This window comes from Marmota monax, unplaced genomic scaffold (assembly GCF_021218885.2).
Source record: "Marmota monax isolate L192 unplaced genomic scaffold, Marmota_monax_Labrador192_F-V1.1 WCK01_AAM20220418_F8-fsc00010, whole genome shotgun sequence".
In the NCBI taxonomy this organism is placed as follows: Eukaryota; Metazoa; Chordata; class Mammalia; order Rodentia; family Sciuridae; genus Marmota; species Marmota monax.
The window spans coordinates 6,360,397-6,375,400 of record NW_026692321.1 but is presented as its reverse complement, the minus strand read 5'-3'; the positions used below and the strand labels follow the sequence as shown (position 1 = coordinate 6,375,400).

Below are 15,004 nucleotides of genomic sequence, written 5' to 3'. Positions count from 1 at the left end.
GCCCATCACCTGTGGGGTGTGACACTAGCTCCAGGTGACACAGAACCTGCTGGTATCTGCCAAGAACTGGAGAAATGCTTGGTGTGGAAGAGACCACACTATTGGAGTCAAGAGTACTGGGTGAGAGCAAATAGTTTTCTTTTTATTCTTTATAAGCTATACTATTCTCATTGATCAAGCCCTGGCCTTCCAGTTTTTGGGAAAAAAAAAAAAAAAAAAAAAAAAAAAACCTCATATAAGCCTCACCTCTACCCTATGAACTAGGCATAAGTGTAGGCAGAAACATGCTCAGAGGTGGCAAGTCAGATGCCCTGCATGCATCAGTTCTGCCTTAGAACTGGCCAGGGACCTGGAAGTAACGAAGGAAGCCTGCAAGAAAAGAGCACAGGAAACCCTCTCTGGCTCCTTTGTGATTTTAGGGGAGGCTCCAGAATGATCCACTTCCTGCCACCACTGAGGAATCCAGCAGACCCCATAGCCAGCACATTTGAGGGGTTCAGACCTGCCTTCCTCTCAAACAAGTAAATGCCAGAGCTGTTAATCCGTCCTGATACAAACATATGCCTTTTCTAAGTTTGCTAGTGGTGCAGGTTCACCTAACTTCATGCGAAGGCTAGGGGTCCTGAAAAGATGTGCAACATAAAACTCATTCTCTGTAACCCTGGCACTTCTTACAGCAAATCTCTCCATAAAAGAAATTATCACCCCAGAAGTTACACTGAGGTTTTGGTATGCTGCACTGTGCCGAGTGTGAGCAGCATGTGTGCAGTGTCAAATGCCAATGGGACTATGAACGGTGAAGGCTCAAGAGGAAAAGGAGGACACTGCTGGTTATGGAGTAGAGGCCATTCCTGTCATGTTCTGGCTGAGAAGTTGTCTGCATTTTGCCCATATCCTGGTACTTTCTGTGAAGCTGATTCTTAATCTGACAGAAGCAAGGTCTAGATAGCATAGCATTCAGGCCTTGGCGTGGATATTGCTGGCGGCTTTTAGCCAAATTTATTGTGATAATCAGAAGCAGACAGCAGAGTAGATTTGAAAAACTTGGACTAGAAAGGTGGGAGTAAAACTTGGGCTAAGATTGTTAAAAACATTACCACTGCTAAAGAAATGCTAAAGACTTCCTGGGAGACAATAAGAAAGTTGGCTGGAGGGCATCTCAGGAGCTGGCAAGACCTATTTCAGACTCAAAGAAGTAAAAGTAAAAATTCTCTGGAGAAGAGACCAATGGGGCACCCTTCTGGCACCAGGAGCCCTAGGAAGTTTGTTCAAAGTGCTCAGCCACCCAGACACTCGGAGGCTGGTGCAAACAGGATCCCTGGAGGTTTGGCTACTGCTCAATATGATGGTGCTGATTCTGCAAGAATGCAGGATGCTGGAATTAGGGGATCACGGAGGCTTCCACTAAGATTTCAAAGGAAGGCCTGGGAGACCAGGCAAAGTGCCACAGGGTTGGAGTCCCTGCAGACAGCCCCTGAGAAGGTGATGTGTGGAGATTTGAGGAGGAAGCTGAAGCTGCAGTGGAGACCCCCAAGATTAAAAAATACCAGTAACATGGGACATCATCCTAGGAAAGCTGCAGGAATTGAGCAGAGATAAGCCAACCGAAAAGCCATTTGGGCTGCAACCAACGTGGCCACAGGGGCAGAAGCCCTTTGGAGAGGACATATTGCTATGTGCTCCAGATGCCACACACAGAACTACAGGACTTGTTTGCCCAGCTGGATTTTGGTCTTCCTTTGGTCCCCTCCTGTTTTTCTATGGCCCTATTTTTGTGAATGAAATGTTTACTGGATACTTGTAAATTGCTTTTAATTTTATAGGAGCTTACAATGCAAGACTGCCTTGAGCCTCAGAGAAGACTCTGGACCTGAACTTTGAGCAATCTTGGAACTGCTGAGACTATGGGGACTCTTAGGAATGGGCTAAATGTATTTTGCATTGTCAGATGAGTGTGAGTTTTGGAGGGCCAGGAGCAGAATGTTCTGATGATTTAGATGTGGTATCCCCCAAAAGCTCACATGTGAGACAATGCAAGAAGTTGTATAGAAAAAAATGACTGGGTTATGAGAGCCTTCACCTGATGAGATTGAGTGGTAACTGAAGGCAGATGGGGTGTGGCTGGAGGAGGTGAGTGGAGTCTCTTCTCTCTGCCATACTCTTCCGCCATGTTCTGCCTCACCTTGAGCCCTGAGGAATAGAGCTGGCCTTCTATGGACTAAGACCACTAAAACTGTGAGCCCTCAACTTTTCCTTCTCTACAATTGTTCTGGTCAGATCTTTCAGTCACAGCAGCAAAAAAGCCAAGTAAAACAACCATAGAATGGAATATTATGAGGACATTAAAAATGGGAAGAGAGAGGCATTGCTCCATAAATACTAAAAATGAAAAGCTATACACTGAATAGCAAAAGGTGCCAAACTATTCATAACATGAACCCATATTAAAATGAGTTAAATGATTAAAGCAAAGGACATTTACACATATTCTGACACACACCAAAAAACAATGGGATGAGTTAAATCCCAAACAAGATTCACAGGGCTCACCCCTGCGGCCAGTGCTGGTTTCTACTTCGGGTTTCTCACATATACACCTTGTACTTTAGCATCAAGCTTTAATGACCTCAGAGAAGAGGGGAGAGGGAGGTGAAGAACTCTGGCCCACTCAGTCTCAGAGTCTCCCTGTCACCAAAACCACAGAACAAAAAAAAGGGTACAGGGAGGAGCCTGCTCTGACCCAAGGTCAGATGGGTGACCACTTGGCTCCTTCAGTGTGGAGATTTTGCAACACTTGAATGTCATAATTCCAGGAGACTCCTGTCCTCGGGCTCCTGCCAAGCAACACAAAGGGCCTGGACAGGGGATGGAGACGTGTGAGGTACAGAGTGACCGCTGCACTTGGCCATTGATCACCAAACGGCCCAGGTTCAGACTCGGGTCCTTTGCTTTAATCATTCAACTCCTTATCAGGCACAGGACTTTGTTTTTCCTGGGCGGACGCAATGACAGTCTCTCCTCACAAATCACGAGAGCCCTCTGTCCACATCTGTGCCTTGGTCAAAAGCAAGCTCTGCTTCTGTGGCCTCTACTCCACCTACCCAGCAGTAGCAAGGGTGAGTACCTCCTGGGTGTTCAAAAACCCTGCTGGCCCTGCCTGGAAGAAAGGCTGCAGTGCCCAGGAAGGCGCACAGGCCGCAGCACGAATCCCAGCTCCTCCTCCCACGGACCCCACCTCCCACTGACCCCATGGCCATGGGCAGCTTCCTAACCTGGTGGCATTGGTTTCACATCTATAAAATGGGTGATATCAACTGTAGCCACCACACTGGATTGCTGAGAAGTAGCTCATGTAAAATATTTTTCAAAGTACACCACATAAAAACCAGGTGACAACCCCTTGGTCATAAATGGCTCCAGATGAAAACTGGATCTGAGAGTATTGCAAATACTTAAGTTTAGCATATTCAAATTGTACCTTCCCAAAAAGACAGAGGCAAGGAATATTACTAGTTAAAATTAAGGTGTCCTTAGGGCACATTTACATTTCACTACTGAACATGCGTTCACCTCAGGCATCCTAATTTTAGAGATGAGACCATAAAGTCTGCAGTTTAAAAGAGAGCTGGCTCTCCACTCTGCAAGAACAACATACCAACATTTTACCAAAACACTTTCCGACTAGGACCCACAATAAGGAAAACACCCACATGGAAACCCCACCACTCCTCAGAGGGCCAAGAGACCAGGGGTGATGAGAACTGCCAGGCAGGCTCCCCAACCCTCCCTTTGGTGGCCAACACCCCACAAGCTCAACCTGGTCAGACCATAGCTCTGGGCCCTGTGCAAACCACACACGTGCATACACAAGTCACAACTACATGTTGTACAAAATAACACCCAACTTAGGATCGGTATATGGCACTCCCAATACATTCTGTTCAATTTTATTTCATTTTCTTAAAAAAATGTTGTCCGCCTGCTAAACTGATTCTTCTCGCAGCCAATGGTACCTAACCCCAAGCTCACTACAGGCAGAAGCTCCTCACAATCCTCTAATTCTCCAGCCTATCCAGCCCCAGCCCAGCCCTGCTGAGCTTCTGCTCAGTTGTCTGTTGAATAAAAGGTGCAGAGAACATCGAGGGAGAAGAATCACCGTGAGGAAGGGAAGGCCCAGAAAGAGAGGCAGCATCCACACCCCTGGCCCATCAGCCCCAGGACCAAGAGTCTCCAGTCTAGCTCCAAGGTGGGGTGGAATTCTCTCCAGATGGTGCCAGAGCTTAGAATGCAAACTTCAGAAACAGCCACCCAACAAGCACTGGGGCCTTCCAGAAATTAAGAACCTGTAAAACACTGAAAGGCTCGTTCAGGCTTGGGTGGACCTTCCCCATCCACAAAATCAAAATCAAAAACCATTCTGATTTTGAATGGGCTTGTTTTATAAGAAAATGAACTAGGGTTCCACAAAGTGTAAAAAGTATGGCTTCACCCTCTACAGGAAACCCCGTGGGCAGCCACCGGGTCCTCCTCACCACCACCTATCCGAAGCTTCAAGTTCCCACCTGTGCTGTCTCGGAGAAGTCCAAGAGCACGAAGGTCAGACCACGAGCCTCAGTGTCCAGCTGCATCACCACCTTCTGGGAGTTTCCCAAAATGTTCCCCACACCACCCTCTCAGTGCACACCTGGGGTCTTCCGGGAACAGGGTGCCTGTCCCCTTAGCCACCCAAATCAGTCTCACTTTGGTACCTTCTAGGCTGGGAACCCAGAAGGAAGAAGACAGAGGAAAAGCAAACTCACAGTCCAAGAGGGAGGCAGGGAGGGTGGTCCCGTGGGGATCAGGGGCCAGCAGGAGGCAGCCCCACCCTCCAAAGAGCCCTCCTCACTGGCACCTCAAGTTCCTCCCTTAAGATAACAACAGCTCCAGTGATTCACATACCCCATATATGATGTCCCCCATGGTTCCTGTACACCTCAAATTAATTTTTACAGCACCCTTCATTTCACAGATGACAAAGCTGAGGCTTGGAGAAGTGAAGTGGCTGCTCTACATCCTCCAGCAGTCAGTGAAGCCTACCAAGCCCCAGATCTCAGCACGGGCCTCTCAGGCCAGGGCAGCCCAAGCTGCTTCTCCTTGCTGTCCGTCTCTGGGACATCCCTTTCCCCGGCCCAGGACACTGAGGACAGCTGGCCTGGCACCAAGCAGAGTCCACAGACTCCCTTCTGGCCAGGCCGAAGGGCCATCCCCACCCCACCCAGGGCAGACTCCCCCACAGCAGGAATCCTTCCCAAAGCCCCAGGACCTCTTCCATGTAGCAGGTCCAGCAGGTCTGCCCCTTGCAGCTGGCTCCCTTCCAACATGATGAGCCTGTTGATGGCTGTCCCCTGGGAGCACAGGACACACACAGCCAAGCCAGAACCAAGCTCAGGCCTCTCAACACCAACAAAACACACAGCCACACACCAAACGCATGACAGTAAAACTAACATCAGCCCAACATGAAGAATTATCAAACTTTTGGACCTTTCAACATTTGGGTGGAAACAAAAAGGTGTTCAGGTGAAGATGCAGTTGTTCCTCGATTACTATGCCTCCCTCAACCGCTTACTTTCATTCATAAAACCCAACTGGAAACTGAAGCCCAGAGTACGTTTCACGATCCTTACCATCAACCACCCCCAATTTAAAGTCGGTGTTCTGCTCACCTTTCCCAAAAGGCTCCTAGCCTGTGGCAACCGGCGGGTTCCAAAATCTCCCAACCAATACTGCCAGTTGTGTTAGCTCAAGTTTTCTGCCTGGTGGTCAACACCCGGGCTGACCTCGGCTTTCTCCGGCAACAACTGACCACACAAATTATCGGCCTAGATGCTCACTCCATGCCACTAAGTTACTCTCTAAACACTGCTTTTCACCCTATGTTTTCCTGGCCTTCTCCAAAACTGTTTTCGGGGCAACTGATGGAATGAAGCGGCCTCGTGCCCAACAGGCGGCAGGAAAGGGGCAGGGAGGCCTGGCAGAAGAGGTCTGTAATCTGAGAACCGACCTGGGCTCGGCCGGCCCCGCAGCCCGGCCGCTGTGTGACCTTGGGCACGTAGGTCAACCTCCCTGAGCCTCAGTTTCCTCAGTCACAAAGCAGGAATCCTGACTCCCTCCAGAGAGTTCCATCGGGTCTCAGCCGGGCCGGGGCGCACGGCTCCGCAGCCGGAACGCACCCGCACTCCCCGCCGGCCTCGGCGCTGCAGTCCGGGGGCTCCGCGCGCGGGGGCGGCCTCCGGGTGCGCTCGGGAGGGAAGGCCCTAGGGATGCTCGCGCGGCCCGCCCGGCCTCCCGGGCCTTTTCTCCGCCCTCCTCCCCGAACCACGTCCAGGACCAGCGCCGCCGAGAGAGGGCTGCGTCCTCGGTCCCCAGACCCCAGCCAAGCGCGGCCCGCCCCGCCCCTGCAGCTGCGGCCCGGCTCGCGGCCGAGACTCACCCTCCGGCGCGCGCCGCCGCCTTTGTATGCAAACACCAGCCCGCCGCGCGCTGTCAGCGCCGCGCGGCCGGGGGCGGGGCGAGGGCGGGGCACGCGGCCGGGGGCGGGGCTAGAGGGGCGGCCCGAGGGCGCCTCGGGAGGCCGACGGCCAGGCTGCTTTCAGGGCCCTCAGGCCCGCGTCCGGAGGAAGGCAGCACCCGACAGCCATCCTTGGCTGCCTGCTTTAGCCCTATGCCCCGTTTCTGATCCTCCTGACCAGAGCCAAAGCTCGACGGTCTAGACTGACGTAACAACTAGGCCTTGGAGTGGGATGGCTGTGCAGAATCTGCAAGGGAGGGCAGCCTGGGAATAGCCAGGGAAACCTACCCGGGCCTATCTCTGCCCTCCCGGCCTCCTCCTCAGGTTCCTGGGCACATCCTTGACCCTTGTGACCCTCTCAGCCTGCCTTTCTTCAACCTTAAAGTGGCAGCCGCGTTGACCACCTTTCCTGCACTCGTAGCTGTGCCACAGTGGTCCTCTGCTAACCCAACAGTCAGCAGCCACCCGCCCCCTGCTCACACGCTCCCCAGGGGGCTGGACAGGGTCTGAATACAAGCAGGAAGTCGGACCATCAGCAGCCGCACATTTGGGCTGAGACCCCGGGGATGAGAAAGTCCAAGCACGCCAAGATGGGGAGAGGGGCTGCCTGGGAGCTGCAGCACGAGTCCAGAGGTGCTGGGGCAGCCTCTCAAGGGCGGTGGAGCCAGGTGACTAGGGTCTTGTAGGGCAGCCTGGAAGTTGTATATGGAAAAAAGACTACAGGAGTGGACACCAGCAGACAGGCTGCAGGAAACCAGGGGCCCGGATGTGGAGGGCTCTGCCCCTGAGAAATGGGTTGGGGTGATTCTAGAGGTGAAATGCGTGGACTTGAATGGAAGGGGCAGACCAAGCTGGCCTGAAGGAAAAGTTTGGAGGCAGCTGCATGGAGAATTTTGTCCAGGCGAGGAGGTATCCGTGCCCCTGACCACTGGGCGCTGGGCCACTCCCAGTGAGCCACAGGCACTGAGGCTGCAGGGCCACAGAAGAAAGCACTCTGTGCCCTCACTGATCCCCGGCCTTCCAGGAAGTGGGTCCCGTTTCAGGTCACTTAAATGAAACATTGTTTGGAAAAAAAAAAAAAAAATCTTGAGTTCCTTTCTATTTGATGAGTGGGGGGGGGGGGGGTTCTAAAAACTTAAATTCCAGCCCCAAACCCTCATAATATAAACGATGAGCCTGGAGGCAAGAGCTGGGCTGCAGTCCCCACAGGTCAGCTCTGATGAGCAGGATAGGGCTGGATTCAGGAGTTAGATCCCGCCCTACCCAGACTCACAGGAGGACATTTTTGACAAACAGGCAATGAGAAGAAAACTCGCTAGAACCTAGATCACACTCAGGCTGTGAAATGAATAGGATTCTCCAAAGCTCCCGGCCCTTCCAATTCCTCACTGTCTGGAGTCCCCCTGGGAGGGCCCTCAGCTGTGTTGTCAGCAACCTGGCTGGTGACAGGGCTGTGACTCAGCCCTAGAGCTGAGGTGATCCCCTGGGCCAATCCCAGGACCTGGTGTGGTCAGTCCAGGAAGAGGAGAAAGACCCGCAGGCTGAGTAAACTATCTTCAGGTGCCTGAGGAGGAAGGAGCTGCCTAGTAGTCTCTGGGCAAAGCAACACTGGTGTCCTGGGTTCTAGAGACTCATTTTCACAGTCTGGGAAATGGGGTGCAGCACTGAAATGGGGTGCAGAATCTTGGAGGATAAAAAGGTCATCACGTAAAACACTTGGCACAGTTGCTGGCGACTTCTCAATCCTAAAATCCAGTACATTGAGGAGTGGCCACTCTCAGAAGGATCTGGTCACTGCCTAGCCCAGCAGTGACAACAGTGAGGGCCCAACCCAGCAGGCCACTGCCCCCCCCCCTTAAGAGGGGTGCCTTGAGAGCATCAAGCATCCAAGCATCATCTCCCAAGGACAAAAGGGGTGTCCTGCTGAGAACACTTGCTGCAGGCTAAGCCAGGGAAACTATTGTTCCTAACCATCCCAGGAGCTGTTCTCTTCAGAGGACAAAGATATGAGCCTCTTTCTTCTAACTAGAAAGCCACGCCCGCCCTCTTTCTGCTGGTGACAACAGCTGTAGTATTCTTGGAACTCTGAACTTTTCTAAATCAACCATTGCACAGTTAAAGGGCTCTACCACCTGACCCGGAATCCCTGGGCAGTGGGCACGAGGGTGAGCATCCCTCTTCCAAGGGCCACCATAATTGGGCGAACAACTGCCTGTCTCCCCCCAACTCCAGCATTGGCAATTAGCTCTGTAAAGCCCCTGCAGAGGGATCTCAAAGAAAGGACACTGAATTCTGCTCCAAGAAATGTACCCGTGATGGGCCAGTCCATAGTTGAGGGCCCCCAAAGAGGGGACGTCAGCACAGGCACTCCCTTGCTGGGGCCCTTAAGAACAAAGTGGGAACCAGGAGTGACCTGGTGCCATTTCACTAGGGCAGAGTTGGGGGTGGGTGCGAACAGAGCAGCTCTAAGAGGAAATCCACCCAAGACAGGATATGACCCCACCCGTGGCTGGCTGAAGAGGGTGGTTCCTGAGGGAGGAGGAGGAGAAGAGGGTGACCCAGGGAGAGGGAATGTCAGGAACACAAGCGCTGAGGTCTGGACAGTCACTCTGGGGTGGTCCAAAGGCCCACCCCAGAAGCAGGGTGGGGCTCATAGATTAGAGCCAGCCATCTGGGAAGGCAAGAGAAGTCTCAGGGAGATAAAGGGAAAGGACGGACATCTGGCCATAGGTGGGGATCCTGGCAGGCAGGCCCCTGCAGTCCATCCTGAGACAGTAGGAACAAAAGGCCAATGCACCTGGGCCTCGGCCTGTGACATTAGAAGGTCCCACCTTGACTTCAAATGCCAAAGGCTCCTCCTTACCCACCCTGAGCGACACCAGGAGCAGCCTTAGAATTGGGCACTCACTCCTCAGGGCCATATTCCTAAGCCCCCACAGGCGCCCAGTAAATCTCTGTCCTGTCTCCTTCCCAGGTGGAGGCCCCCATAAGGATTCTGCCTATTTATTCTTACTCATGTAACTCAATTTCACAAGGGACAATTCTCAATAAAAATTTCATTAGAGCAATTGTCATCCAAAGTTCCCACTGTTCAGCAATAATCCCGACAGCTGCACGGATTAAACAGCACATGTGCCCCCCTTGGCCACAAACTGGGCAGTCAGGACTCATAGAACCCACACACACTGCCGCAGAACGTCCAGAGGCTCAGAACAGAGACATGAGGGCTCACCCTGGCACCTCTGGTAACCCCTGCCCAGTGGGACACATGTCACACCATCCACACAGGAGAAGCCACTGCCAGGCTCACTCTCGCCTGTACTTGGTTCAGCACCGTGGGTCCTGTGCTGACCCTGAGGCTGCGTGAGAAAGCGGACCAGGCCCGCGGCCTGTCCTCAGTGGATGCACAGTGTGGGCAGTGCTCACACAGACCCAAGAGGTTCACACGGATGTGGGGCCTGACCTGCCCAGTCCCCAAGAAGGAGGATTCAGGGGAAATTGGTGGCCTGAAAGGCACAAATTTAGGTGAATCTAGGCCAGGTATCAAATAGCAGAATTAACAAAGGGTCAGCCACGTCATGGGCCAAACAGTCTTGGGTGGGCAAGGGCTGAAAGAAGGCCTGTGATGGTCCCTGGTGGGCAGGGGTGGGGACGGAGGGAGAGCACAGCAAGCCCCGGGGCTCTCTCTCCCTGTGAGCAAGCAAGAGGGGCTACGTGACCTTTCTTCTCTGGTCACATGGGCAAGATTCATAACGAGCAGGACGGGAACACAGAGCAGGGGCGTGAGAGGAGAAAGGCACAAGGGGGGGGGCCGTGGAGAAGACCCTCAATAAGACCCGGACAAGACCATCCCATTGCTTAGAACAGTGGCTGCTAGTGCCAGCCCCAGGAGGTGCAGAATCACCCCTCTGTCCCCCTGCATTCATCCTAAGTCGCTGCGACCTTGTTCAATAGGTGTGAGGGGCAGCCGGGGGCAGCTGGCCTCCAGTCTCACATTCCCCAGGGCCGAGGAGAAAGCAGCTCCACAGATGAGAGGTCAGAGGCAGAGAAGCTTAAGAGAAAACTGGGGTCGGAGAGGTGACCGGCAGCCATGAGCAGTGACGAGGGTGACGAGGGTGATGACCAGCACTTAGACACCCTTCCCCTAAGCCAGACGCCTTTCTAAGGTCGTCGCCTGGACATTAGTCCCTCACAAGTAGCCCTCGGAGGTGTGTACTGCCATGAGTCCCATGTTATTGATAAAGACACTAAGGCAGAGAGGTGACCAAAGCCACCCGGCCAGTAGCAGAACCCAGGCCAGGAAGCCCACCCCGTGCCACACTTCTCCTGCTCTCAAAGGCTTCATAGGAGACATGGTGTCACCCCAGGCTTCTCCTCGTCCTCCTCGAGCCCCATCCCACGCGGCGGGTTGAGCTCAACACTGCTTCTTTTCATGGCAGGACTGTGTGGGACTCTTGCCTGTGGTTTGGGTCAGCCACGAGAGACCAGCTGGGTGTCCGTAGCCAAGACGTGCTCTCCACGGACCCCGTCCAGCCCAAGGAGGCCACAGGAAAGTGCTTTGGCTTATTTTCCTGAAGCTCGTGGGGACTCTGCCGTCTCCTGCAAGTGCCTGGCCTTGTTCTCGCCTGGCCTCCAGTGGCCTCCGATGACCATCAGGCAGCCTGGTGGGATGCGCAAGTCTGGGGCTCACAGGCCGCAGGTCAAGACCAGCGCAGCCCACGTGGGGCAGGTGCTGCCTAAGCCTCAGCCTCCTCAGCAGGGTTTGGGACCAAGTGACAAACAAGATAACGTCCCTGTCACTTCCCAGCTCAGCTGTCTCCACTCATGTTTACAGGCTTATCACCGACAATGGAGCTGTTGTATTTTTAGAACCGGTTTCCGCCGTTCATTCTGTTCTAGTTGCCAAATCACACTGTTGGTACCAGAGGTCACCGCACCTCAGCAGATGACAGAGATACGACACAGCTGGGCTTGTTGTGCCCACCAACGAGGTTCCTACTGTGTCCCACTGAGCGGTGTGGTCTTCACTCCCGGCAGCTCACACTTCACAGATTACCCGTGGACACACGACACCATGCACAGAATCTTCTCATTCTCCATAATGTCCTAGGGGGATGAAAGTGACCACGCTTGTCTCACAGTCTACCATGGTTCTCTCAGACAGTTGGTGGCACGGCTGGGGCAGGACTCTGGGGCCCTTGTTGGTCCGCCTGCCGGGAGACTGTCGCAGGGGCTCCCCTTGGGTAGCTGTGAAGGTCTTCCTGCTGTTGACCAGGCCGGTCTCCTCCCTGGCTCGAGGAAGATTTGTTCTCAAACTGAGAATTAGAAAATGGGGTGCAGCGCCTCTGAGGGCTCGCTAAAGAAGTCTGAAACCCGCTTAAGGACAGGCTTGGCTGGCTGTCTGGGCCACGTGGCCTGTCAGCCGCTGGTCAGAGAAGAGGGCAGCGGGCTCTTGACTCCCTTTCTCTGGTGGACAGTCAAGGATCTAGCTGGCTTTTCACTGGCGTTTGCGATTACTGACATCTCTGGGAAGATGACTTCAATTTTTTTGTGCCCCAAATTTAATCCTGTATCCAGGGGTAAGAGCAGGACGTTCTTACAGGCCACGAAACAAAGCAGCACCCAGTGGGAGTCCCCTGGGGGGCAGAAACTGTTCTCAGGCAGAACCACGTGACCCTCCCTGCCCTCACCAGCACTGTCTGCACTGAGCCCGAGTGGTCTAGAGTGGTCTAGCGTCCGTGGGCTCCCCCGGGCCTCTCCGGATTCTGTGAGCCCTGCATATCTCTCCCCATTCTGGGTGTGTTTCAGGCAATTTTCTTATTCTTTCTTGGCCTAATCTGACAATTTCCGAGTCTTAATGGGGCAAGGTCCTGGTTAAATTTAGGTGTCAGCTTCACTGGGTCAAGAGACACCCAGATAGTTGGGAAAGCATTACTTCTGGGTGTGTCTAGGAGGATGTTTCTGGAAGAGGCTGGCATTGGGAATCAGCGGACTGAGCAAGGAAGAGCCACAGTCGTCAAAGTGGGCGGGCACCATCCCATCAGCTGGGGCCAGGAGAGCACAGAACAGCAGAGGAAAGGTGGACACCGTCTCTCCTGGAAACGGGACACCCTTCCCTTGGCCTTGGACATCAGAACTGCAGGTTCTCCAGCCTTCACCTCCCTGGGTCTCCAGCTTTCAGGTGGGGTCTTGGGGAACTCCTCAGTCTCCATAGCCCCCAGTCGGTTTCCATGGTAAATCTCTCCCCATCTCTGTCACTGTCCTGTTGGTCCTATTTCTCTGGAGGACCCGGACCAGCCCAGGGAGCCCGCATTCCATGACATCAGCAGCGTGGCTGCAGGAATAATTGCTGTTTTAACCACCTTCTCCACCAAGTCTTTCCTTCCCAGCATCTCTGTTCATATCGAGTGACTCTTCGGCAAATTGTGGGTGATGGTCTCCTGTTTCTCTTCACAGCTGGTGTTTCTGTTTGGACAGCACCTTGTCAAGTGTGCCCTGCGGACGACTGCATTTCGTCATACTCCTTGAAATGTCACTGTTCCGAGATGCAACCAAGTTCCGGAGATCCCTCGGTCCTTCTGAGGCTGACGTCAGTCCTGGTTCCAGAGGGGTCCAGAGCTACCTGCTTGTGGGGGCTGACTGGCCACTTACCTCTCCTGAAGCAGCCCCCTTCCTGCCCCTCCCTGCTCTGCATTGCGGGTGGGACGGGGCGTGTCTTCCCACTCCACCTGGGGGTACCTAGTTTCAGTTACCCAAGGCCACCTAAAAGTTTACCTCAAAGTTTCGCAACTTAAAACAATGAAGTTATTATCCCACGGTTTCTTGGGTCAGGAACCCAGGAACAGCCCTCCTGGGTGGCTGTCACACCCGGTCTCTTGAGGTTGCCATCAAGGTGGTGCCAGAGCTGAGTCAGCTGGAGGACTTGCTTCCAAGACGGCTGATCCTAGGGGCCAGCTCCATGCCACGTGGACCTCTCCACGGGGCTACTTCTGGCTTCCCAAGACAGGGCACAGTGGAAGCCACAGGGCCCTTCACCACCGTCCCTGCCGCCATGCTCCCTCATTTGGAAGCAAGTTAGCAAGTCCAGCACACTGGGGAAGGTGGATCAGGCTCCTCCTTTTAAAAGGAAGAGGATCAAAGGATTCTTGGATTCTTGGAACACAAACTCTTCCCCCACTGGTGTGGTTCCTGCCTACAGGAAACTGCACCTAGCCAGGGACGTGGCTGTGAAGCACAGAGGAGGTGCATGCCCTCACCTCTACACAAATATCACCTCGCTCCCCCTTCTGATCCGCTCTGTGGTGGCTTCCTCCTGTTCCTGTGGAGGCCAGCACTCGGCCAAGGACTCACACCCCTTGCAGCTTCCTGAACTCTGCCTGCAGGTCCAGCTGCCTTGGCCTTGAACTCCAGCCTGTCTCTGGAACTCAGCAAGCCCTCAGGGCACTGTGTGGCTGCCTCTCCTTGCTGAGCAGGTGCCCTGGTAAGTCTCCCCTGGTTTGCTTCTCCTCTCCCAGGAATCACTGGCCTGCACCACCTGTTGTCCCACGTCCACCAACTGTTGTTTCAGATATTTGTCCAGTTGCCTGTCAAAGGCAAGAGGGCAAATGTCCCTGCTCTCCCAACAGGGCCAGAGTGGCAATCCCCAGCAGCTGCATGATTCCACGCTAAGCGAGGCCATGGCTGTTCAGTACACTGCAGGACCCAAGTGACTTTTAGGAACCACGCTGTCACCTGGGAAATTATGACTTTGGTACATGCTTCAGATTTGCATGTCTGCATTTGGCTTGGTGGAATTCGGGCTCTTCCCAGCCTTCCCACGACCTTATCCTGAGCAGCACCTCCTTTGCCAGACCCAAGGATGTTGTTCCAACTATTTGGCAGGATATAAGTATCCAGCCACAGCAGAGCAGGGGCCTGCTGGATCACAGAGTTAGCCAAGGGAAGGGTAAACCTGGGAGAAGAGATGAAGTGCAGGGATGGGGCCACATGGGGGACTTGGGACAGTGACTACAGGTGCTATTTCTAAATTTCTAATATTTTAGTCATTGGCAAATCCAAACCAGAATGTGCCCCAGAAGAAAACATATTTGGAATTGCTTTGAGCTTCTACTGAGAAATGCATCTGCTGTGGACTCAATGTCTGTTCCCCCCAAATCCATGTTGAAGCCTGAAGTCCCAGTGTGATGGCATCAGGAGGCAGGGCCTGGTGCCATTAGGGTTAGATGAGGTCACGAGGAGGGAGCCCCCGTGGTGGGGTGAGTGCTCTTATAAGGGCAGAGCTCTCTGCCCGGAAGACGCCGCGAGGAGGCAGGTCTACATCCAGGAAGGCCCCACCAGCAGGCTCCCACACTGGCAGCCTCAGCTTACACTTGCAGGCCCCAGATCTGCGAGAGACCAATTTCTCTCATGAAGCCACCAGTCTGCGGTATTTGTTCTAACAACCTGAACTGAGTC

The 15,004-nt window shown here is 53.7% G+C and overlaps 1 protein-coding gene across 4 annotated transcripts in view; it reads right to left on the bottom strand.

Annotated features, from left to right (window-relative positions):
* Nucleotides 1–6,516, bottom strand: part of Lpin1 (lipin 1) — a 54,993-nt gene extending 48,477 nt beyond the window's left edge. The window contains exon 1 of one of the 4 annotated variants that reach the window (XM_046441284.2): nt 6,473–6,516. Coding sequence is in view for 1 of the 4 variants with exons in the window: in XM_046441279.2 (XP_046297235.1) it covers nt 4,563–4,628 (66 nt within the window). In the remaining 3 variants the exon portion in view is untranslated. Of the gene's footprint in view, nt 1–4,562; nt 5,203–5,705; nt 6,198–6,472 lie in introns of those variants that run through there. The other 3 variants (XM_046441283.2, XM_046441282.2, XM_046441279.2) reach the window with 3 other exon arrangements.
* Between the last annotated feature and the right edge of the window lie 8,488 nt (nt 6,517–15,004).